Here is a 26,885-nt window from a genome sequence, read left to right as displayed (position 1 = left end):
GTTCGAAATAAATTCCGAAAAGAATTCAAATGGAATCGAATTTTGAGGATTCAATCTCAAAGGAATTCTGAGAAGAGTTTCAAAGTTTGTGATGGATTTTTGTTTTGAGAATTCTGAGGAAATACTATGGGGATTCTAAGGAGAATACGAATTGAATTTCCAATTGAATGCAAAGGGAGAAGTCCAAGATTATTCTAAGCAGAAATTTATAAAACTTCTGAGGTTAATTGCATGGAAATTCTAAGGATGGATTTATGGAAGGAGCCTTCAGGGAATTTCTAAAAGAATCAATAAAAAATCGAAAATAATCTACTTCAACTAATCATGTGTTATTACTTCTTGCGTGAATTTAACGATTTACATAGTCGGAGATGCTTAACGTCAAATATCAGACTTAAAGTGGAGATTTTATACGACCGAGGAGGAGATTCAATTATAGAGTTGATAATTCTGTTATAGTACGGCAGTGTGAAAATTGTTTATCAAAGTAGAAAGCAAGCAAAGGACAATTTTGAGGAAGGAACGAATCGGGTAGTTGTTTACGTCAGATGGCGACTTGAGTGTGAAACAATCAATAGAACTGTTTCCGCACATCAGAAGTAAATGAGCAAATCGGCGATCATCCCTTTTGTCAGTGGTGGCAGGGGGAAACACCCCTCAGCATTCCTCGTTAACGGATGAGCTTGGTAAAGGAGATGCTCTACCCTATTCGTACCTTCCTCAAAATTATCTTTTGTTCGCTTTCTACTTTCTAAATACAAATTCTACACTGCCACACTATAACGGAACTATCAACTCTTCACTTTCATCTCCTCATCTATCGTATAAAATGTCCACTTTAGTTCTGATATTTGATGTTAAGCGTTTCCAACTACGAAAATGATCTATTTCCAAAAATTTTGTTGATTGTTCTGCAAAGAATTTCAAGAATGCAATATTATGTTTGTAAAAGCTTATTTGCCTCTAAGTTTAAGAGAAGGGAAATTATTCTAAAAAAGTTCTTGAGAACATTCTGAAGAAATTCTGTGAAAATTTCATAGCAAATTATCAAAGTTATCTACCTAGATATATCAAATATTTAGAGATTTCGAACGCAGATTCAAATTCAAGATCATAAAAATGGGAATTACTATTTGCTAGTCATAATGTATAACGTAAGCAACAGTAAATTATTCAAATCACTTCAAATGCTCTTCACAGGAGTTTCCGTTGTGAGATTCGATTAAATTAGAGGAATTTATGAAATTTGATATTGAGTTCCATGACATAAAAACTTTATTTCAATATCAAACCGTATTTGAATTTCGAAGTTACCATATAAATGCTTACTTATTTAGTATTTACAAGTCACTATTTGGTCACTATTTCCGTAATTTTAGTCACTAAAGTCACTACTATTATATCGCATCAGCGCTACCAGCCCTGGAGTTCCTAGAAGAATCAATAAAAAATCGAAAATTACCTACTTTAACTAATCATGTGTTATTACGTCAGGCGTGAATTTAACGATACGCATAGTTGGAGATGCTTAACGTCAAATATCAGACTTAAAGTGGAGATTTTATACGATAGATTGGGAGATTAAATTATAGAGGTGATAGTTCCGTTATAGTACGGCAGTGTGAAAATTGTAAATACAAAGTAGAAAGCGAGCCAAGAACAATTTTGAGGAAGGTACGAATTGGGCAGTTTTTAACGTCAGATGGCCCTCCCTTAGCTCAGTCGGTAAAGGCACAGCTACAAAGCAAGACCATGCTGGAGGTGGCTGGGTTCGATTCCCGGTCCGGTCTAGGAATTTTTCGGGTTGGAAAATTTCTCGACTTCCCTGGGCATAGAGTATGATTGTACTTGCCACACAATTATACTAATGCAAAAATGGTACAGGCATCGAAAGCTCTCAATTAATAACTGTGGAAGTGCATCTAGAACACTAAGTTGAGAGCACGCAATAAGCTAATATGCCATACGCAATAAGCTTGAAATGCGAGGAAGAAGAAGAAAGGCGACTTGAGTGTGAAACAATCGATATAACTGTTTCCGCACATCGAAGGTACATGAGCATATCGGCGATCATCCCTTTTGTCAGTGGTGGCAGGGGGAAACACCCCTCACCATTCCTCATTAACGGATGAGCTTGGTAAAGGAGATACTCTACCCGATTTGTACCCTCCTCAAAATTGTCGTTTGTTCGCTTTCTACTTTCTATATACAAATTTCACACTGCCGTACTATAACGGAACTATCAATTCTTTACTTTCATCTCCTCATCTATCGTATAAAATGTCCACTTTAATTCTGATATTTGATGTTCAGCATTTCCAACTACGGAAATGATCTATTTCCAAGAATTTTGTTGATTGTTCTGGAAACAATTTCAAGAATGCAGTATTATTTTTGTAAAAGGTAATTTGCATCTAAGTTTAAGAGAAGGGGAATTATACTAAAAAAGTTCTTGAGATCATTCTGAAGAAATTCTGTGAAAAGTTCTTAGCAAATTATCAAAGTTATCTAACTACCTAGATGTATCAAAATTTTAAAGATTTCGAACGCAGAAACAAATACAAGATCATAAAAAAAATGGGAATTACTGTTTGCTAGTCATCATATATAACGTAAGCAAAAGTAAATTATTTAAACCACTTCAAATGCTCTTCACAGGAGATTCCGTTGTTCGATTAAATTAGAGGAATTTATTAAATTTGATTTTAAGTTCCATGACATAAAAAGTTTATTTCAATATCAAACCCTATTTGAATTTCTAAGTTACCATATAAGTGGTTACTTATTTAGTATTTACTAGTCACTATTTGGTCACTATTTCCGTAATTTTAGTCACTAAAGTCACTACTATTATATCGCATCAGCACTACCAGCCCTGCAAGTCACTAAAGTCACTTTTTCTTGTAATCAGTCACTATTTTAAACTTTTTTTTTAACATGAATTTATTTCAAGAGTGCTCATTCTTCTTGCAGTGTGTAGGATAGGCCTACATTTTGTTGTAATTTTTGAACAATTTTGAAGTTGACGCCCTTGTATAGAGTTTTTTTTACGTTTAATCGTCTTTGTCTATCTACAGGGTGCCCACTCAGTTCCCTGGGTTTTCCATAACTTCACCGTTTTATTTTTATAATAAGAAAGTTATTTATGAAATGCTTTAAAAATATGTTTTTTATTGTAAATCAACAATTACAATTAACGCAAACGTTTATAAGACTTGACAATCAGTTTTAAACAATCAGCTTTACTTCATTTGAATAAGTCTAAGATCACAACATTTTTAATGCCTTGAAATTCCGTACTAATAAAATTGTGGAAACTTATAAGAAGTTTTATTTATCTCAGAAAAGCTAGATCTAAAGATCTTTCGAGAATTCCAGAGATCTTAAGGGGAAGTCCCCGAAACTTTAGCTCAGACTATTGGATTGGTTTTAAAATTTATAAGCGTTAGGTTAGACATTCAGGATAGTTCCATGATGTGCTGAAATGAAATCAAGCACCCATGTTCCGAAAGATTCAGTACAGACCTTCAAAAAATTTATGAAAACTTCACAAAAATCTAGAGAATTCCAGGGATGTTTAAAGGTGTTCACGAGAATTCCATTTATTTTAAAGCAGAAACGAGACCTTCATAAGAACTGAGAGCTTTAGGAAAGCTCCAAGGACATCAAGACAGACCATAGATTTAAAGGGCAATTAAAAAAAAATCATGGAAATTGCAGAAACCTTAAAGAAGTTTCAAGAAAATTTCTGGGAATTTGCTCAGAGAAAATTTGTGAAACGCAATAAAAATTATACGAACATCCGGAAAATGTGAGTACTCTCAAGAGTGTTGTATCATGGAAATTTCAAGATCTAAAAAATTTCGAAAATTGAGCTAAGTTGATTAGAGAACATCAACGATGTTCCATTAATTAAAAAAAAAAAAAGATAACTTTTAGCAAGCACCGACATTTTCAAGAAATTCCAATAAATTTAAATATTTTTAATTTGTTTCATTATATTCAGTGAAGTTCCGAGTATTTCGAGGACGATGAGATAACATCAGAAAAATCCCATTAACTTAAAGAAATTTGCAGTGACTTCCAAGGAGTTCCTTGGAATTATGGGATGTTCCGAGAAATGTATGATTGATCTGAAAACTTTAGAAGATTCAGGGAATTATAAATATATATCAGAAAACGGAACATTTGATCAATTTAGAGAAATTAAGGGCTGGACTTTCCAGGGAAAATTAGTGATTTAAGGCAAAGGAAAATTGTAGAAGTTAAAGGCAGTTCAATCAATTCCAGTAAAATGGTGGGTTCTTTTAAAAAAGATATTCAGAGCAGTATAGAGAATTTTAAGCAAATTGAGAAATATTTTGGGCAGTTATAAAAACATCAGGAAACTCTAGACTGTGGAAGAAGTTATGAATTAGTTTCGATAATTTGAACTTCAGACAAATATTGAGAACTGCAGCGAAAATCGTAGAACTATATTAATTATTTCGTTGCGGGAGCTTAAATAAATTCCTGGAATTTCAGAATAACTTCGAAAACTTCACAGAAGTACAGAGATCGTCAGAAACATTTCGAGAACTTAATAAAAGTCTATGGAACTTAATGGAAGATCCATATAACTGCTTTAGAAGAGATTTTTGATCTTCAGAAAAATTGAAGAAACTTTAGGAAGTCCTATAAAGTTCAGGAAAGTTTAAGAATTTAATGAGAAGTATTGTAAGCATCAGGCTAGTTTATCAAACAAAAAAGAACTGCAAAGCACTTTCATTACCTTCAGGACAAATTTTTGAACTTTTAAGTAGTTCTGAAGACCTCAGAATAGTCCATTCTGATTTCCATTGAAATATACCTCAACATTTCGATGAAGCTTCGAATTCAATTTTCTTTTAGTTTTCCTCGGAAATATCTTGGAATTCACCGCAATTCCACCTTTGGAAAAATTCTCCGGATATTGATTGAATTCATTTCAAATTTCCTTTTGAATCTCATTCCTTCCCTTTGAATTCTACTCACATTGAAAGTCTCGTAAGAATTCAGTGGCATTTCTCCTCAGAAATTCCTTAGATTTCTTCTCATAATTTGTTTGGCAAACATTCCTGAATTTATTTTCCGAATTCCTTTGAAGATGTTCTGGGGTTATTCTCAGATTTAATTGTAATCCTCCTTTTAGTATTTTCAAAAAGATTCCAAGGACTTATGCCCCGGATTCGTTTTCTCCCACAAACTGTGAAATTATCCTCAGAAGACCCTTGGAATTTTCTGAAGGAGAAATTACTAAGAGTTTTCATAAAAATTTGCTTTCAATTTAATTTAGGATTTCTTGAAATTCTACTCGAAAACTATCAGGCTTCACAAGATATCTTAAATTCCTCAGAACTACCTTGAAAGCAGATTGTATTTGCTGTTTTTCTGAAAGATTTTTTTTCTCAGAACTTCCTCGAAATGAGGTCCTAAGAAATTATAATAAAATTCCACAAGCTTTTAAAACTGTGCTTGGAATTTGACTCCAGATTCTTGAAAATTTCTTGAAGTATTATCGCTTTTAAGTCCAGAACTAGTTCAAATTTAAAATTTCCAGGAAATATGCATGTTCGAAAACAAAAAAAAAAAACATTTAATGCCTCGGTTTTTTTTTAATTCTTTGTTACTGAAGATTAATTCACTCCATCCATGTTCAAAGTGTGAATGAAAATAACGAGAAAAGTTAAATGCTTGAATTTTAAAATTAATTATTATCTTTAAAATATCCTTAGTAATAAAATTATTAAATTCTCTGAGCCTTCCAAGTTTTTTTTTTTTTTTTTTTTTTTTTTTTTTTTTTTTTTTTTTTTTTTTACATTCAAATCAGTTTAGGCTAGATACAGATACAGGCTTTTCTAGTTTCGCGATTTGTATACATTGGAAGTAATTTTTTTTTTATTCGTTTACGTTTTGAGAGTTGTCGAACAGGTAGATTTAGGTTAGGGCGACGCCACTGCATGCCAGTCGTAAATATATCATTGATGCATATATTCATATGCTTAAAATGGTTTTCCTTGTTAAAATGTGAATATTGTAAGGAAGGGGACGAAACATTTTGATCTTTTAGCCCAATGTCACCCCCACTTACGGTACTCCTAAAATTAACTGAGCGTTTTGTTAAACTCCTTCTAGGTCTTCTCAACCCTCTAACTTTATAGTGCCCATTAATGAGTACAATTTCACCCATTTTTAAGTAAAGTAGGTTAATCCATTAAATGGGTAAACAATTACTCATTTATGTTTAACTTGTTTACCCATTAAATGGGTTAACCTACTTTATTTCAAAATGGGTGAAATTGTACTTATGAATGGGTACCTTTCAGTTACAGTGAAAGTGACTGATCCATAAATATTTATTAAAACAAGCACAACTTTTAAAACAAGTACAACTTTTCATTTGCCTTGACTGACCTTAAACCGTAGACAGTTATCCATACATTTTTTTTTTTAATTTAAACGCTCATCAACACCCACCCCCAACCCTCCCTTAAACTGTCTACATATATTATAAGCAGCCCCTACTACTACTATCCCTTGAAGCTAATTATTGGCGGTATTTGAGGTTTGGAATGCCTTCTGAGTTCTTTCCAATGGTTCCATTCGTGCAACAACAACAACAACAACAACAAGGGAGTCTGGTTCAGTTTTTACACAGAACGAATACGCCCTCCCATGTTTTCAGATAGTCAAAACAGTCCTTTTGGTACACAACATTTTCCACACTCAACGACTCAATACTCGCATTCTACACAAACACTCACACACCGACACCGACACCACCACAGCTGTTTCATTGTCTCATTTCGACACCGGTTATAGTTTTCTTCTGTTGATTGCACTTCGTTCCATTCCGCATCCACGCACTCCGATTATTGATGCCCGATCTTTTCAAAATCCCGTACACCGAGCGTTGAACTAATCGAACCGTTCACTTTCCCTTCCTATCTCTCACCCTTCGAAAACCAGGAAATGATTACAATAACTCATGGGGATCGCAACAAGTGAGCCACGGTCACGCTGGTGCTGGTGCCGGAGGTCAATCGCAAAGAAAGCCGTACGATGATTACTACAACCGGAATCAGGGAGCCTACAACGATGGAATTAAGGTAAGAGTTCGCTCTATAATAGGTATGTTTATTTGCTTGAAAAATTAACTCACTTTTTTCCGTTCCGCAGAATGTTGAGCAAGGAATGCAGGGACTCGGCCTCGGCTCGATGCGCCACAACAGAGACGCTAGCCATCAATCCTCCTCCCACGGCAGCAATTCACTATCCAAATCGGATCAACATCACCAGCAGCAGAAGGAAGCTCCCAAAAAGATGACCTGGGCTTCGATTGCATCCCAACCGGCTAAACCGCAAGTGAACACCACGAGTACAACGGTGAAGAAGAAGGGCCCGGGAATGCCCCCACCACCGATGGTTCCTGGCAAGCACAACATGGATATTGGCACCTGGGACTCGCCGTCCAAGAACGGACCTAGCGCGATGGTGCCGACGCCGACTCCGCCGCCGATCGTTCCCCCGCCGGTGATTGAACCGTCACCGTTAGCCGAACCACCGTTAGCCGGTGGCAAAGGCGGCCCCAGCAATGCCTCATCGATGGGCGGGGGTGGCCACGGGGGCGGCAGTAGCGGTAGTCACCATCCTCACCATCAGCAGCAGCAGCAGCAACAGTATCAGCAACAAAACATGGGACCACCACCGGGAGTGCAGAATTCACGCTGGCCAACGCCGGGTCAGGCGCAGAATCCGCCTCCCCAACCGCAACCGCAGCAACCGCAACAACAACCGAATCAATCCGGAGGAGGTATGATGCCTCAACAGCATCATTCGCAGCGGTCCGATCATCGGCAGTACCAGCAGGGACCGCAGCAGAACAGCCGCGGTAATTACTCTGGGCCGCCTCCATCGATGAACCAACAGGGAGGTCAAGGCTACCATCAGCCCCCTCCATACCATCATCAGCCACCAGCGGTGCAGCAGCATCAGTCGCATCCGAGACAGAATCAAAACCATCATGAACCACCACCGGCTCATCAGCAGCAGCAGCAGCAGCAGCAACACCAGCCGAATGAACGCGGAAGCTACCAGCAACCGCCACCACAGCATCGCATGCCTCAAGAAGACAGAAGAGGACCCAGCAATGGTCCTAGCAATTATAATCAAGATAACCAGGCGTCTCAACAACCAGCACCAGTGCAGGTAACACCAGTACAACAGCAAGCACCACCACCACCACAACCAGCTGTTGTTCAACCGCCGCCGCCACAGCAGCAGCAGCAGCAACAACAGCAACCGCCGCAGCAACAGCCGCCGATGCAACCACCTGTCTCTCCTACACCGAGCGGCGGGGAAGCCGCCGCGGCAAATGCAGCCCCAATTCTCAACCAGCTGCAGACCAAAAACAACTATAATCCGACCAATCTAGACATGCTGGATACGGCGCACTTAGCCAGGTAAGTTTTCCAATTCATTCCGTCGGCGTATCCTTACCTTCTTCCTAACCACTTTCAGATTCTTCGTAATCAAATCGTACTCGGAGGACGACATCCACCGTAGCATCAAGTACGAGATCTGGTGCTCAACTGAACACGGCAACCAGCGATTGGATCAGGCGTATCGCGAACGCGAGGAAAAAGGTGGCATGGTGTATCTGTTCTTCTCTGTCAACGGATCTGGGCATTTCTGCGGTATAGCGCAGATGATGACAGCTGTGGACTACAACTCCGTATCGAGCGTTTGGTCGCAGGACAAGTGGAAGGGCACGTTTAAGGTGCGCTGGATCTACGTCAAGGACGTCCCGAACGGGCAGCTGCGAAGGGTGGTGCTGGAAAATAACGAAAACAAGCCCATCACGAACTCGCGTGACACCCAGGAGGTGCCCAATGCGAAGGGAATCCAGGCATTGAAGATCATCCACAGCTACAAGCACACGATGTCGATATTCGATGACTTTATCCACTACGAGAAACGTCAGCTGGAGGAGAACACCAAGAAGCATGACGTTCGTGACACGCAACCGTCGTATCGACCGCAGCAGTACGGAGGAGGATACGATGGACCGAACAAGTATAACAACAGCTACAACAAGTATAACGATCGTGATGGTGGCGGCGATGGCTACAACCGGGGCGGCTATGGAAGAGATTATCATAGTGGCAGTGGCACCGGCAGCGGCGGAGGGGGCTACAATAAAAGCTATGGTGAGTTGAATAAGGTTACTCAGTTAGTTCAATTTAGGAAATCCGAAAACAAAATCCTTATTTCAGGTGGTTATAACCGTAACCAGTACAACCAGGACGGTGGCCGAGGAGGCGGTGGCGGCTATCAGAGCTACGACAGACGAAACAACAACAGCAACATTAGCGGCAATGGAAGCAACAGTGGAGATGATCGGGATGGCGGAAGCAACTACTCGAGGGATGGTGGCCACGAGGGTGGTGGCGGTTACCAGCGCAGCTACGGCCGACCGAATCGGGATTACTACGGCCGGGGGGATGACAACCGTGGACGGGGTGACTACCGTGACGGTGGAAGTGATGGCGGTTATAGATCACGGGGCGGCATGGATCGTAGATTGGATTCCGATGGGGGAGGCTCCCGGGATGGAGCGGACAACAATGGCGGAGGCGGCGGTGGCGGTGGTGGATATCGAGGGGAATCGAGAGACCACTATCGGGTGGGTAACTAAGGTGTCAAACAAGGGTTAGTGCTACTTTTTATTTTATTTTTATATTTGGAAGATATTATGTATCAAAGGTTTCAAAATGCAAGCGAGTTGGATTATACCAATATATAAATGGCAGTAAAGCAGTTTGACGTTTAACACCGCTTGGTGTGTCTTTTGTTTACCCGACTATTCTTTGACGGAGAATTCGCTGCAATTCTTGATATACTGCCGGTGGATGGATAACTGTTCCATGTTACATTTCGACAATTTTGAGCTTTTGACGCTTAACGCCATATTTGGTGATGAACTAGTCCATAAGTGGTTAGAAATAACTCTAATAATGCTTTAAAAAAATGAACGCCATAATTTGATTTGTATTTTTAGAGTATTTCATAAACACATGCTATTTGTTCTAAAAAAAAGTTCGAAAACATATAAAGCCGGTGTTAAGAGAAGTGCTGCAAACAGACCAGAACTGTGTAATTGGTGTTGATGGAATCCCTAATATATTGATTTTTTTTTTTAAATTTCGTAATGTAGACGACATTCAAGTCCATTATTTGGACAATTATTAATGTTTGGACCTTGAAAATCAGGGAATCTCAGGGAGTTTTATTCATATACAAGAAAATATGTCCTCGCCACTTATTAAGGTGATTCCTTGTAGAGACCAAGAATAAGAATTTCACATCGAATCACTTTAAAAAATATGACTGGCTTCGATAGTTTCAAACAACTTAATTATTCGGTGGAGTTTGAGGATGGTTGTTCATTTCGATTTTTAAATAGAGTTGCGAACTTGTGGTTGCTCAATGCTTGTAGTTGCATTTTTGGAAGTTGAGCAAAAGTTACTCAAATAAAAGGATATTTCGATTATTTTGGGTCTAATGTAAATTTAACTCCCATATTCCTGAGTTGAACTGATATCCTTAGGGTTGATAAAAATCCATTTCTGTAGAGCTAGACCTTGTTAGTTGTTGCAAAATGTATCAACCAAAAAGGTATGTGCGTCTCTTACTAGATGTTACACCTAATTGTGTCTGACAAAATTTTACCTTCGAGTAGATTTTTTTTTTTTTTTTTTTTTTTTTATTAAAGACCTTTTAACTGTTGTCATTCGGGTCTTGTGACTTTAGAGTTATAGTACATTATATAGATTCACTTTTGTTATTCTTCGTTTTTTTTTTGTTGTTGGTCTACATTGCAAATCTTCACTTTTGGTATTTTTGCTGTTCTTGGTGAACCACCGATTTTATACGTTCTGAGCCGCCGCCATAGACCGCGCTGCTTTGTATGCCTCCTTCCGACATTTGTTGATTACAATTTTTGTTAGGTTGAGTGCGATGATAAAGGTCAGCATGCCTATGATGATCCACAGCTTCGCTTCATGCTGGGAGTGCATCTCCGTATGCACCTCCTGGTTTTCAATGACAGTAACCTGTTGGTCACCTATCTGCTGCACTTCTTGGTCCTTGGAGTCGCTGTTGTCCATGATGATGGTTGACTGGAGTTTGATGTATGACTATTGACTCTTTCCGATCGATGGGGATTTTTATAGCTGGCATTTTGGGTGACCGAGCTAATAAATGATGATGGCGCGATACGGTTTTGATGTTTCGACGATTTATTAAATTTGCTTAGCTAGCCCAGCTTGCTGGAAGAACAGTGTTATTTTTTCCATACTCTCCCTGTCGTCCGCCAGTGCTTCCCTTAAGCTTGTTGAAATTCCAATTGAAGTTCTTAGGTGATCGAGACCTGGGCAGTTTGCTATTATGTGTTTGACAGACAAATTGGAGTTGCAGAATTGGCATTTGGGTGGATTTTCCTTGTACTTGTGGGTGAGAAGAGTATGACCGATTCTAAGTCTGGTCATCATTACATCTTGTTTACGGTTGCCTGTCATGGACTGTTTGTAAGGAGTAATGACGTTTTTTATTTCACGTAGAGCGTTTCCGGTGGTATTAGTCCATTCTTCTTGCCATTTATTTAGGAATTTTTGTTTAATAAATGCCTTGGCGTCTTGTATGTCTATTGCACTTATTATTTCCGTAGTATTGAGGGATTTTTTGGCTTCCGTATTTGCCTTTTCAATTCCAATTATTCCGATATGGCTAGGGACCCAGCCAAAAGTTACACATGAATGATTGTGTGCTGCCTTATTATAGAGGTCGATGATTTCGTCTTTCCAGACGCTGGAGATTTTTTGTTTTTCCAGTGTTGTTATTGCGCTTATGGAGTCCGTATAAATGATATATGCTCCGGCTGTTTCCTGTTGGACAATCCATTTCAGTGCTTCAATTATGGCGAGGCTTTCTGCTGTGTATATGCTGCTCAAGTTTCTTATTCTTTTACGTATAGTTAAGCCTGCAGTCACTACGCTGTAGCCTGTTCTGCCATCTTTTTTGGATCCATCGGTATATATTGCACGATGAAATTTGTATAGAGAACTATTCCGGGTTTTGAATGCTTGAACCAGTTCTGGGGGTTTTGCATTCTCTTTGCTTAGGTGCCAGAGGTGCTTATCTATAATAATTGGTTTTCTATTCCAGGGTGCTATTTTTTGTACCGTTAGGAACTTAATCGTGGGTAGTGTTAGGTCAATACTGTTCATCACATCAGCTGCCCTTATTTCCGGTGTGTTGGGGTCTGGGCTTCGTGATTCATTCCACATTTCTCCGGAACTGTAGCTGCTAGGATCCTCTGTGCGGGTATCGGTTTGAGGTGTGTGGGGAAAGCTTTCTGGAGTTGCTCTCTTTTTGGCAAAATGTGTTACTAATCTTTGGTTGAGTAATGTTTTGAGGTTAGGGATGCCTGTCTCCGATTGAATGCTGATGATGGGACTTGTTCTGAATGCTCCACATATTACTCTTAGGCCTTCGTTATGCACTGTTTCAAGTCGTTGTATACAGGTTTTGTTGATGGATGTTATTGTTGGTGCGGCGTACAGCAACTTTTCCAATACTGTAGCTTTGTATAATTGAGTAAGTGTTTTAGTGTCACCACCCCATTGTCTGGCTGCGATGTATTTTAGAATCTGTACTCTTTGTAAACCGGATGATCTCGTTTCTTCTACATATTCTCTGAATTTTAAATGTTGATCAAAAATTACACCCAGTATTTTGTGGTGTTTTTTATGTTGAATTAATCGTCCATTCAGTATTAGGCCATCAAGGTTCGTTGGTTTTCTGCTTTTAGGGTTTCTGAAAATTATTGTTGCACTTTTTTCCGCCGAAATTTGGAATCCTGTTTTCATCTCCCAGTGGTGTATTTTGTTTAATGTGGTTTGTAATAGATGTTCTGTTATTTTGGCGTTTGTACCAGTTGCTAGAAGGATGACATCATCTGCATAGATTAGTATTTTTACTCCGTCTGGGATGAAGCTGGGATGAAGCTCCAACCCCTTTTTGGGATAGCTCGTTCAAGACTAATCGTCTCCAGGTTGTATCATAGGCCTTTTTGATGTCCAAGAAAACTGCTTGCGTAATCATTTTTTTGCTCATAGCCGTTCTAATGAATTCTTCGGTCATAGTTAGATGGTCCGTAGTCGATTTGCCTTTTCGAAAAGCATATTGATGTTCATACAGGTGGTTTTGGGACTCTAAGATATGGACCAGACGATTGTTTATCATCCTTTCAAAGATTTTGCTTAAGCAGCTATTTAGGTATATTGGTCTATAATTATCTGGGTTTGATCTTTCGCCCTTGCCTTTGTAAATGGGTACTACCGTTGCTGTTTTCCAAAGGGTTGGATAGTAAGCTTCGTTCCACATCCTGTTGAAGGTATTTATAAGGATCCGTTTACAGTCTGGTGGAAGGTTTTTGATCATCATATTATGAATGTTGTCAGGTCCTGGTGATGTTCCTTTGAGGTTTTCCATTGCTGCTTCTAGTTCAGTTTGATTGAAGGGTTTGTTATACTCATCAGCTGGATTTTCAGGTACGTTTAAAGGTATTTCTTCCATTTTATTTTTATATTCAATGAATTCTTTATCATACGTTTCGTTACTAGATACAGTTTTGAAGGCCTTGGCTAGAAGGTCAGCAATTCCTTTGTTCTCGTTTGCTACCTGACCATTAAATTTGATTTGTCTGATGGTTGGTTTACTGTATTTGCCCTGTATCTTTCTGAGATTGGTCCAAATTTCTTTTATAGGGGTGCTTGCTGTGAAACTATTTGCAAATTCCTCCCATGATTGTTTTTGGGCTTTGCTGATTAGGTCTCGCGCTGCCTGTCTTCTGGTCTGAAACTTTTGTAATGCGAGTTGTCTTTCTTCTCCGAGAGTATTTTTGTTTTTTTAATTTTCTGAGTGTTTTTCGGCTTTTGAAACTTCAGCATTCCACCACGGGACTCTTTTTTTACCCGGGAATCCTTTTGATTTCGGTATGGATTTGTCAGCTGCTTTAATAATTTGTTTTGTAATTTCTTCAATTTGTTCTTCTACTGTTGTTCTGCTTCTAAAAAAGACTGTATTTGTAAACTGAACCCAGTCAGCTTCGTCTATTTTCCAGTTTTGTGTGCTGCTACTGATTTCTGAGTTTGCTGGTAGGGTGATCACGAGCGGAAAATGATCACTTCCCTGCGTATCTTCGTGTACCTCGAAGTCTATTATTCCTGCTAAGTTGTTAGTACAGCTGATTAAGTCGATACATGATCTTTTCCCTGTTGCGTTATTTATATATGTATATTCTCCGTCATTTAACACTGTTAGTTCCATTTCGTCGAATACTTCTTCTAGAACTTTCCCTTTAGCGTTAATAAATTCGCTTCCCCATAAGTAGTGGTGTGCATTCATGTCTCCTAGCATGATATACGGCTTTTGTACCTTCGATAGGATTCGTACGACTTCATTTTTATCTATAACTGTGTTTGGCGGTAAGTATACGTTTATTACAGTGGCGTTAATGGGATGTTCTACTTTAACAGCAGTTATTTCCATCGGTGTGTCGATTGCTATTTCTTTATAATCTATACCTTCTTTGATGGCAGTTATTATTCCTCCGGCTGCTCTGTTATTGGTTTGCCTTTTTCGGTGTATTACATTGTATCCTCCAATGGTTGCCAGTGCGTCAGTTTTACACATGGTTTCTTGTAAACATATTATTAGTGGTTCAATTTCATTGTTTAGCATTGTTAGCTCCTGTTTACTGGTGCGTAATCCTTGAATATTCCATGTTATGATACTTGTTTTTTTGGGTCTTTGCATTTTGTTTTTTTTTTGTTGAGGGGTTACCTGCTGTTTACTCTGTGTCTTGTATTAATTTGTTCGCAGTGTTGTTCATCGCTTTGATCCTCTTCTTCCGATATTTGTTGAACTTCCATGTCACTATTTTCCTCTTGTTCAATTTGTTTATCTTCTTTGCCTCGCTTACTTCCTCGTTTCCTAGGTGGGGAGGCCCCGATACTTTCATGTTGCTTGGTTTTTCGACTGCTTTTGTAGTCCCCGTAATCGGCGTATAGTTTAAGTTTTTTTTTTAAGTTTTTGAATAGTCAAATCTTGGGCTTTATTTTGATCCTCAAGTTCTGCCCTTTTTTCATGTTCAGCTTGATATTGACTTTTGATCTTTTCTAACTCCATTTTGTACTCGTTCATCTGTTTTTCCATTTTTTTGAAGTGATTTTTGTATTGGTCCAACCTTTCCTTCTCTTTTTCATCTCGTTTCTTCAATTCAGCGAGAAACCATTCTTCCCTCTTCTTCAATGTATCTTCAAATTTGGTCTCCAGATTCTTCTTAAGCGCTTCAGAGTAATCATTTTTTTCCGATTTTTCCACTTTTTGTTTTGCTTCTCTGTATGTTAGGTTCTGATCAACCTTGATCTTCATTATGGTACTTTCCCTTTTCCATACTGGACAGCTGTTACTTGTAGGCCGGTGTTGTTGTTGTTGCTCTTTGTCAGCACAATTTATGCATTGGGGAGTGTTGTCACATGAATCCCCATGGAACGATTTACTGCAGTTGTAGCACCTTTTTTCTCCTTTGCACGCTTTGCCGATGTGTCCGCATTGAAAACACTGAAAGCATCGCATTGGCCGAGGGTAAAACGGCCTAGTAGCAATTCGTACGAAGCCTACCTTCACATACTTGGGGGCATTTACACTGTTGAACGTTATGATGAACGAGTTTGTTGCACTTACCACGCCGTTGCGCTTCGTTTTAAGCTGTTCTACCTTTGTCACGTTTTGATTTTTTAGGCTTAGCAAAATACGCGATAAACAAGCGATCTTACCATACATTTTTAATATGAAAGGACCTGGGACCGCGTTTTTCTGCTCAGTAAGCAAGCCACTGCAACCGGCGATCTTTCAAATCCAAAAACAAAAGGCTACGAAAAAGTATTCAGGCCTTGATTAAATTCCACTATCACGCGACGTTCAATGTTTCGATTTGCTCTTTATGCATTGTTTAGGCAATCATAACAAGCTATGACCGACGTGACGATTGTTTAAAGTAATATGAGTAATATGAGTATTATTGTACAAATTACAGTACATTGTAGAAGTTCTTACAAAAACTAATAAAGATATACAACGAATTAAATTCTTATAGTAGACATTTGCAGAAACACATAAATTAACTGCATATATCACGTTTCTAATAGGGATATCGGGTTGTCTTCCTTAATCCTCGAGGGTATTCAAAAGTCGCTCTCTGGCAACGTCATTGTGTGTGTGTGTGTTTGTGTATTCAATCTAACCCCCACTGGCCGGCAGTGTTATTATGGAAGAACTCTCTCTACAATGTCGCATTTATGGTCATTGTAGACAGCTTTAGTCCGGGAGTTAGAAGGTGATAGCTCTATTGCAGATCCAGCAACCCATTTCAGAATGTCTGGAGAGTCACGCCCATTCCGAGGTTACTTTCACTTACAATAAGCCCCGCATGTATGCATCACCGTTATCAAATGGATATTGGTATTACATACACGCTTCCAGGTTCGAAAATATATTTTTTCAAACCTGGCATGTATTTAGTTTAATTTTGATATATATATTTTTTTAATAATTGGAAAGCTCTCACCATATTCTGCTCTTTCGCCGTCGTTGATTACTTCTTTTGGAATCCCTTGGACTTTTTCTCTAACGCTTCGTATTTCATTCCGTGCTTCACCGGCAATTTCCTTCCGTAGATCGTCCTTGGTTGGTTCTAATATGATTCCGCCTTTTTTGGTCGGTTTCATTGAATTGAAATGAATTGCCATGGTGATCTGGGACGAGGCTCACGTCCAAAGTCGCTGTTCCACCGAGCGCTCCATGTGCGAAAAGAGAATGAAAGAAATACGAAAGGGATCAGTTTCAAGAAGTGACAGTTTCATCAGATTCCCCAACTAACCATAGTCAAGCAAAGTAAGAATATACAAGCTATATTGCGAGTATATGGTTACTTGGGTACTTATATGGCCGTCAATGTATTGATTTTATCCTAACGTTACCTCCATGTTATATCACAGACAAGCAGACCCAACACATTGAACATTTATCATTGTGAACCCTACCGCCATCTGTTTTATATACTTTGATGGGCAATACACTCAACAGATGGTTGTAGTGTGTAAACAGCAAACGCTAGGGAATTGATTATGTGCACCACAAGTGGCGGTACTACCAACTAAGAAACATCTAAATTGACCGTTAAAAACAATTTCGATGAAGGTTTTAAGAGTGTTATGTCTGCTTGTATGTGATCATACCTTCACTATCGAAACTTCGGGTAATCTGCGAAAGTATTTGCATTTTTCTCAGGCACTTTTGATCTAACTGCAATTACTCTCTCATACTCGAAATGTGCCACGACCAAATTGGCACAACGACGCCCTATACGCTCTCTGACCGAAGCGCAGGGAAGTCGCTCTCTGGCAACGTCATTATCCGTAAATTGCCAAACTGCGTGATCGATGTCATTGTAACCGTTTCCACACCGACAGATGTTGCTGTCCTCGAGGTTTATTCTATGGAGATGCGCATCTAGCGAGTAGTGGTTGGACATAAGTCTACTCATCGCGTGAATGAAGTCATGACTTAAGCCCAAGCCTTTAAACCACGCTCTCGAAGAAACATTAGAAATAATTGAATGTAACCACCGTCCAAGATTTCCAGTGTCTCAATCGGTTTGCTAACTCCAGAGGGTACTTTGACGCACTATATGGTAAAATTCATGGTGTGAAATTTGCCTGTCATAAAATTCGCCTTCCTGCACGCGCGAGAGAGTCCGCCTTCTCATTGCCTGGGATTGAGCAATGAGAGGAGACCCATACAAAGGTAATCATATATGATCTTTCGACACTCATCTGCTCCCTTACCTTTGAAAGGAAATAAGATGAGTGCCTATCTTCACCAGGATTCGTTGGTTTCGATTTCGAAGTTTGGCCAATTTTCAATTATAAAATTCTAAATTATAATTCTAGATAGAGCTGGAATTAGGGCGTAACGGCTTTTGTAAACAATTTCTTCTCTCGATGATTTCTACAAAGTCAAGGCTCGTCCACGCAAATCAACATCACCATCGGGTAGGGGAAGTCTTTTTCTACCCGATGGTTATGTTGGTTTGTTTGGGCGTGCCTTGAATTCCAAGAAATTATTGAGAGAAGTAATTGCTTACCAAAGCTGTTACGCCCTGATTCCAGCTCTATCTAGAATTATAATTTTAATACCAAACAAATCTTGAACCAAATATGAATCAAATGTTGCAATAATAATGGAAAAAGTCAAAGTCGATTGCGATTAAAACTTTACATCACAGATTTTTTTGTAGAATAAATTTGTAGTTTTTTCTTGGAAATAAGATGGGTTCTAGAACAGCTACGTATTTTTTTTGGCGGAATTTCTGTTAAAATTCCGCGATACTTTATAAGTGATACTGAACTTAGTTATTGTGATACTCGAATGTTCTTGGTTAACTTTTTTTTTTTTCCTTTATTAACGAGACTTTCAGCCTTAGGCTGGTTCATCTCTATAGTCTTGGTTAACTTTACATTTCAACAGTACAAATCCTTCGTAATTCGCTGCATAGAACCTGCGACTTTTGCTGCATTATTCGGTATCTTCTGGATTTGCTTTTTCCGTCTTCTCTAAATCTTCTTCCTTTCCTCCTTTCGCCGTCGAAATTTTATTTCACAGAAATAAGATTCTCGGTACATCTCGTTCACAGGGCCGCAATGACCAACAACAGCAGAAGGGCGGCGGTCGCGGTATCCTTCGGGGTGGCGCTCCAAGGCTTCATCAACAGCAACAACACCAGCAATCGGAGCAGCAACAGTAGACCGTTTCTATCGAAAGATGGTGCTTATCGCTCAAATCCAACAGCGGCGGTGATGATGATGATGATGATGATGATCATAATGTTGCGAAAACATACATTTTTAAACACTTGATTGATTTATACTAATAGGTAGCGACAGACAGACAAACAAACACGTATTAATGATACAGATAAATTAAGAAAATACAGCACGCGGAAATCTATGATGATAAGTAATGAAGTTCTGTTGTTCAAAGCGCGGGTGAGGTAGAAGCCGAGAACTCTATTTGCTAGGTTTGATAAATGATGAACGAATAAAAGGAGGACGTTGATGGAAGAGATAAAGTTGCAAATCTAATATATATATATATCGATTTATGATGATACAAGAAAACAAAAACAAAACAAATATTTAATAAAAGTTAAGAAAAGAATGCTCTTAAAAACAAATACGACAAGAATTATGATTATGACTTGTTGAATTATTATGGAAATCAGAAACCGTATATAATCCCCTAGAAGCAACAACAAAAATGGTAATCAAAGAAGTGAAATCGTAATTTTGCTTTGTATTATCACGAATGTTAACACAGATTATAATATTCCTAATATGCTTTAATTTTCTACTTTCAATCGAATCCAATGCAAGATGAAGAAACAAGGTAATAAATTAAACAAAGTGCTGCCGTTAGTTACAACACGATAATAGTCCAACATCAACAGGAAAAAACCTATAAAGTAAACGAATGAATGCACAGTTTTTGCTTTGATTTTCGTTTGTGTTTTCGGAAGCCGTTCCTGATCTCGGATGACGAGGAAGGTTTTTTTTTTATAAGTTATGCTGCAGAGGATCAAGGGGAGGACGCTACGACCACCCGGGACTATCTCTCTCTCTCTATCTCTCTTTCTCCCCAACTCGCCGCTTTTCCCCAATTGTGCGCGTCTCCGCTGCTGGACGGTGGTGATGATGATGATGATGATGATTTTGTGAGATTTTGGTGAGACATTCAAATGGATCGCCTCCTCCGGTGGCAGGCAGAGGCAAAAAGAGACACCCAAGTGCAAGTGCTTTCGAACAGTGTAAAATTAGTCGAGATACTCAACGAGCTCCGAGAAAGACTGCCGAAGAAGAAACTAAACTGAAAAATGTGTGTGTGTATTTCCAAAGAACCAAAACAAGATTTAACGTAAATGTCGACTGAGCGAAGAAAGTAGTACCCTTGAAAAAAACAACAACAGAAAGACACGTGAACAAATTGCCAAGTATTAAGTAGTTCAAGCAAGATTTTTCTTTTCTTTTGTAAAGAAGCGATGTATTGTTTTTTTTTTTTTATTTGTTGATGACTTTTCGTTTTAAATAACTTTAGTGTTTGTGTCTGCAATTTTTAAAACAATGAACAACACATATTCCCGTAACAGTTGAAAAATTCATCGTCATTGCAAAATGTAGTCTGTGAGAATAATAGTTCATTTTTCCTGAACAAACTGCAACCAGTAGGGAAAAGGGGAAACCGGCTTCCTGCCGAAGCGAAATGTGCGTGCAACAAAAAAATGGACACCTAATCAAGTTCCGTGAAGCGAATCTGAAAGCTAAAATGGACATGTTTTCTACCGAACGAAATGGACACTCTTTAGCAAGTGGAAACCTATTTGTGATACTACACATGTTGATTACTAGTTTACTGTGAGAGTGATAGTGTGAGGAATCCGGAATCGAAAGTGCGAGAAAGTGGTGTTGGTGGATAGAAAAAGAAGAAGAAGAAAATGCGAACTCAGTGCCCCATCATCGATCCGGCTCTGCGGCCATCAGCGGGGAAGTTGGACGCTGGAAGCGCTAGCAGGTAACGAAAACGATGGTGTTTTTGTTCTTTTTTCGATACGCTTTAGTTCTTTTCCCCTCGATGAAGAAAAAGTCAAGAGTAAGCAAAATTGTGCTAATACATTCTTAAATACCATGTTCACTACCCTAACGCAAAGAAGAAGAAAACTAACTAACGAAAAACGAATTAAACAAATTAAACTAATTGACATTTAGCCAAGAAAATCACTGTTCAAATTCATCGGTTCAAAGGTGTTTATAAGAAGAACTTTCTAATGTTTTTTTTTCGTATAATAATATTAAGATTTACTGAATATTATGAAAAGCATAGTATAAAGCGAGACTCTGAGTTCAAAATAACCTAAATGAAAGGAAACAAACGTAGAAACCTACACAAAATATTTGAGAAATTAGCTGTGTCTAAAACAAAGCGAAAGAAACTAACTGAAACAAAAGAGCGAAAAAACAAGAAAACACGCGCATGATCTAGAACATAAATTAGCGAAAATCATAAATCGTGCAGCAGATAAAAAAAAATACAAAAGCATCAACATTTACTATCAATGTTAGATATAACGAGTTTAGGGAATCAAATAGAAATCGATAAATCAAATATTACCTACTAACTGGAAACATGATGCTTTTTTTTCCGTAAAGAGAAATCAGAAACACCACACAAACACACACCTACGTAACACGTTCTCAATAATTGTCATTAGCATACAAGGATTTGCTCTGGAGCGATTACTTTTGTTTCCCTTCGTTCCACTGGAAGAAAGCGACTACTTTTTATTCTAGAACTGATGCAGCAACGGTTATTAACTGAAGAATAAAAAAAGAAAACAAAAGAAAAGAAAGGCAACATGAAAGTCTGTCCCGACAGGAAACAATGGTATCGAAATGAATTTGAACAACACTAAGCTTAATTGGTATATAGGAAGGAAGAAAGTTGATTAAAATAGGATTTGTAGCGAAAACGAAAGGCTTCGTAAGTATAGAGAGAAAAAAAAACAAAACGGAAAAAAGAATCATTATTATAATTATTAATTATTACACTTACTTTTTTATGAACTGATAACTACACAAGAACATTCTGTATGCGAACAGAAACTTAGTGATGATTTAAAAAAAAAACAAACAAACAAACTACAAAGAAGAACACATGGAAAGAAAACAAAACTGAAGCAACACAGTACGAGAAGATTAATAATAATTAACTATTGTAAAACAATTATGCTATTCAATTGCAAAGAACTGTGTCCAAACCAGCAGAACAACAAGAATGATGCAAACTAATAGCAGATCACCGTTGAGAGAATGTGTACATAGGGTAAGGATTATAAAATCACACAGAAAATGATGGAAAGTCTAATTGTAATGATGAAGAAGAAGGAACAAAAAAAAAACTAATAAAAGGCATATTGATAATAAATATGAAGGATCTCTTTTTTGGTTGCGCAGTTTTGAAGAATTCTTGCCTATTGGCATTAGTGCTGTGACGATATCGATAAATCCGATATTATCGATAAATATTGGATCCAAATTATCGATACGATAACACCGATATTTCAAAATCCGATATCGACGATAATCTGAATTGAATATCGGTTTGCTGGTAGCACTGTTTATAAATATTGGCGATGATGGCATTACTCTTTTTGCTGGCGATTTTATGTCAGAAAGTGAAGGAGGGGAAGATGGTGCAAAGAGAGTTTCCCGGCTGAGCTAATGCCGTCAACGTCAACGCCAATTACGCAGTAATGAAAGAGACGACTATTGAGTTTTTGACACACTACTCTACCATTTAAATCGGGGGGGAGAGGTAGCTCATCGATTCTTCCGGTTCGCCTCCTAGCATCGGCTATAAGGTACCAGGCGATAACCAGGGTAGTTGATCGATAGCTCGATGACGTCATTTCGTTGACGTCTGCAATGGGAAATTCTCAGAGCAGGCGTTGACGATGGGACGTTGTCGAGTTGTTGAATAGCAACTATCGTGGTAACTCACCGATTACCTGTCGATCTGCCAAATTTGGAAAGACGTCTGCATTGAATCGTCTCATATAATAATATTCCGCCCACTATATCACAAGAAATTGCGAGTAGCTGAGTGGAATGGAGATAAGTTAAGCATTGGGTACAGGACCAAGTCTCCCCTGGGTGGTGCCAAAAGATGAGCGCAATAGAATCATCAAGTTGCCATAAGGCACGGAATGAGACTATTGCATGGCTGGGTAGTCAAAGTCTTCTATTCGTTAGTCATTTCAGGTGGATTAGAACAGGTTTAGGTGGGCGTTGGCCAGATTTGGATTTTTCAGATGTAATCCTGGATAGAACCCTGTCATTGAACGTCGCGTGAAAGTGGAACTTAATGAAGTCCTAAGTACTTTTTCGTAGTTTTTAGTTTTCGGATTTGAAAGATCGTCGGTTACAGTGGCCTGCTTACTGAGCAGAAAAACGCGGTCCCAGGTCCTTACATATCAAAGAGATTTATTGTAAAATCGCTTGTGTATCGTGTATTTTGCGAAACTCGTTGTTGTTGGCCCATCCACATTCAAGATTCGTCAATCGCTTTATTTGTTAATATGACTACATGGTAATAAGTTAATAACAGCAACTCGGTGATTAAAAAGGTGCTCGTCTGCCTAGTGGCAAACGTTTTTGCTTACTGAGCAGAAGACCGTGGGTTTAGTCCCAAGCTCCTTCGCGTTATATGATCGTTAGGACATCAATTCAGCTTATCGTTTACCAAAACGAACCCTGCTGCAAACCCAACCCTCTTATCCAACATCCCAGTGATTCCTCGTGGAAGTGCAGAGGTGTTCTCGGCTTCCATCAAAGCGAGTGTCATGTCAACACAATCCTTCCCATTCCTTTCTTGACCTGTGTTCAGGCGCGGCCGGCGCTGGTATTGCCTAATTTAAGATCACCAGTTTTTACACATTGAGGATGATTGCTAGTGCCAAGCATCGTCTATTGGTTCTCTGTGTAATTACAGCTGATCTGGCAGTAACAGAGTAGCAACCGTGGGCGGTCAATCAAGCTCAAGCTCAAGCTCACTTCTCTACCATTTAAATCGGATAAATACATAAATGTATATGGTAGACATAAACATCGGATAAATCAATGAATCATTAATGTCAACATTTTTCGACTTCAAGTGTCAGGATCAGGAACAAGATTTGGCTCAACCTCCTACTCCCAGTACAAGCTTCGTATATGCAGAACCATCCACATCGGCATCCACAATAGATCGAATGTTCAAAGAAACGCAACTTTGGACAGGTATTTTATGTTATTTTTTTGTTTTAAAATAAGTTTGAGGTTAAAAATTCACTCGTTTTTAAATATTGACGCGAATTTGGAATTATGCTATGGAGGTTTTCAGTCTAACTCCGTTCAAAAGCTTCCGCAAAAATTAGATAATTGGTTCTGAGTCATATATATAGAAGTCCGTAGAACTTCCTAGAAGTCTGTAGAACTTTTGAGAAGTTCGTAGAACTTAAAAAGTCAGTAAAATATCTGAAAGGACCGTAGATCTTTCAAGAACTCCGTAGAATATCCGAGAAGTCGTGAGAATTTCCTTTGGTTTGTTTTTTTCCGTCGATCTTGTTTTCTGTGCTGAGCACCAATGCTACCGACGTGCCAGGAAGGCAGCTCCCACACCTGGACCCTACCTATCGACCCATCAACTCATGAACCGGGGACCAACGGCTTTACTTCCCATCCGAAGGAAGGCGTGATCAGAGATGTTATGCCTCAGAACATCCCGGCGGCTCCGACTGGGATTGAACCCAGGCCTGCTGGGGTGAGAGGTAATCACGCATACCACTACATAACCGGCGCCGTTCCGAGAAGTCGTGTTGTGTATTGTGTATTGGTTTGTTGTAGTAGTTTGACAGATTATTTCCTGATACCAACCATGGTAGTATACTACCTCTATATATATGACGCAGAACCAGTTATCAAATAATATATTTTATAGCACGATTATTAAGCTCATGTTATTTTATTAATAATGGGAAATTAATTCTAACATTCTAGATGATGGACCGAAAACCAGAGAAATTAACGAAGCGATCGCATTCATGATTGTGAAAGATTAGGTATCAACCGTTCTCGATTGTGGAAGACGAGTGCTTTGTTAATTTATTGAAAATTCTGGCACCTAAATACAAAATTCCCAACCGAAAGCTCATGACAAAGCTAGTTGACGACAAGTATTCGAAAGTGGTCGAGTGTGTCAAAACAAAAATTCAAGATAAAGACTTGACCATTACTGCCGACATCTGGACCGATAGCCTTACTACTAGGAGCTATTTGGGAGTAACTTGTCACTTTTTGAGCCCTCAAATTTCCACAAGTCTCCAAACGATTGACTTGGGCGTTTATATCATGAATGAATGGCACAATAGTGCATGCATTTTAACTTGCTTTGAGGAAGTTCTTAAACATTGGGCAATTCCCAAAGAACGCGTGGGCATGATTGTTACAGACCATGCGTCTAATATGTTAAAATCTGTTGCGGATACATTCTCTGAAGATAAACATATTGGCTGTGTAGCCCATGCAATCAATCTCGTTGCGAAAAAATCCATTGAAACTACAAACGCTCTATCAGAACTGATAGATAAAGTAAAGAAGATAGTTGCCTTTTTTTCGGAGATCAACAATCGCAACAGATAAACTGCACAAGCTACAGATTGATGCTAAAAGAACACCTCTGAAAATTACTTCATTTGTGCCTACCAGATGGAACTCGGAGTTCATCATGGTTAAACGGTTTCTAGAGCTGTACAACTTCATGCAGATCATTATGTCGGACCAAGATTGCTCCTCAGAAATGGTTAAATTGTAGGGAAAAAGAAATCTGGAGGAAGTCGTCAAGCTACTACAGCCCCTTAATGAAGAAACTGAAGATTTGAGCGGTCAAGATTATGCGACAATAAGTCGGGTGCTGCCTATCATAAACTGCCTGAACAATTGCATCACTGCTATGAAGCCAGTATCATCGGTTGGAAAAAAACCTCCAAGCATCCTTGTTAAGAGAAACCCAATCCCGATTTGGAAGCTACCGAGCCTCGCCTCTCTTTATGGACCAAGTATGCTTCTGGATCCTCGATTTAAAGATGTTCATTTCAAGAGTGCCGATGAACGCAACGCCACTACGGAAATAATCATCCACATGGTCCTATCTCAAGTTGAAGGATCTGATGAAGAAGATTTTGTTGGCGAGGAGCCGCCGAGGAAGATCCCTACCGATAATGGGGTATGGAGTTGCCACGAAGGCATGGTTCAACGTTACAACAACCGAAGGGTTACAATGCGAACGCATTTTTCGGTACTGGGAGCAGCAGCAGAGCAGATTTCCTTTTTTATACCAGGTGGCACTGAAGCTTTTGCCAAGGATTGCAACCTCGGTGCCATCAGAGCGTTTGTTTTCAAAAACAGGGCGAATTTTGAGTGAGTCTCGAAGCAGTCTCGATCCTGAAAAAGTTAATCGAATAATTTTTCTCCATAATGTTGATGCTTCTAAGATTAAAAATGCAAAATAAACGCCGGAAAGCAAGAGTACTTTTAAAGTGTATTTTTTAATTATTATCGGATATTGGACCCGATATCGATAATCAAAATCCGATATCGAAATTTTCAATGACCGATATCGATATTATCGATAATAACGACTTCTTCACAGCACTAATTGGCATTTCGGCTGATGCCATTCACAACCGATGAGACTAACTCACTTTTACTCAGATGAAAGAGAAATTCAAGCGTAACTATTCAAATCTTCGTATCTGCTTTTGTAAACTACCCATAATAGCATATCAGTCCCATCTTTGCTTGATTTCCTATCCATATGGGACTGATATGCGATTATGGACAGAAACAATCACTTCAATCGACGATTTGTCTTAACTGCTAATTCACCCACGCAAACAAACACCATCATCAGGTAGGGGAATCTTTCCTCTACCAGCTGGGGTTGTTAGTTTCTGTGAGTGACCTAGCAGTTGCCATAAATCATCGATTGAAATGATTGTTTGCAAAATCAGATACGTCGATTTGAATAGTTACGCTTGAATGCCTAAAAACGCAGGTGACTTGCGTTTTTAGAATAATTTATCTTTCATGTGA

General features: G+C 38.9%; 1 protein-coding gene and 1 pseudogene across 5 annotated transcripts in view; both read left to right on the top strand.

Annotated features, from left to right (window-relative positions):
- LOC135702520 (YTH domain-containing family protein-like) overlaps positions 1–21,688 on the top strand; it is a 64,248-nt gene extending 42,560 nt beyond the window's left edge. For 3 of the 5 annotated variants that reach the window (XM_065223593.1, XM_065223592.1, XM_065223594.1), the window contains 5 exons: positions 6,988–7,127; positions 7,198–8,480; positions 8,539–9,227; positions 9,294–9,703; positions 18,839–21,688. In XM_065223593.1, coding sequence (XP_065079665.1) covers positions 6,988–7,127; positions 7,198–8,480; positions 8,539–9,227; positions 9,294–9,703; positions 18,839–18,949 — 2,633 coding nt within the window. In that variant the 3' untranslated portion in view covers positions 18,950–21,688. Of the gene's footprint in view, positions 1–6,987; positions 7,128–7,197; positions 8,481–8,538; positions 9,228–9,293; positions 9,730–18,807 lie in introns of those variants that run through there. The other 2 variants (XM_065223596.1, XM_065223595.1) reach the window with 2 other exon arrangements.
- Positions 21,689–25,518: 3,830 nt separating this feature from the next.
- Positions 25,519–26,302, top strand: LOC135702437 (uncharacterized; annotated as a pseudogene).
- The last annotated feature ends 583 nt before the right edge of the window (positions 26,303–26,885 follow it).

This window comes from Ochlerotatus camptorhynchus, unplaced genomic scaffold (assembly GCF_037179485.1).
Source record: "Ochlerotatus camptorhynchus isolate MF236.1 unplaced genomic scaffold, CSIRO-AGI_Acam_v1.1 ptg000193l, whole genome shotgun sequence".
Classification (NCBI taxonomy): Eukaryota; Metazoa; Arthropoda; class Insecta; order Diptera; family Culicidae; genus Ochlerotatus; species Ochlerotatus camptorhynchus.
The sequence above is the reverse complement of the archived record's forward strand: the minus strand, read 5'-3'. Positions and strand labels throughout refer to the sequence as shown.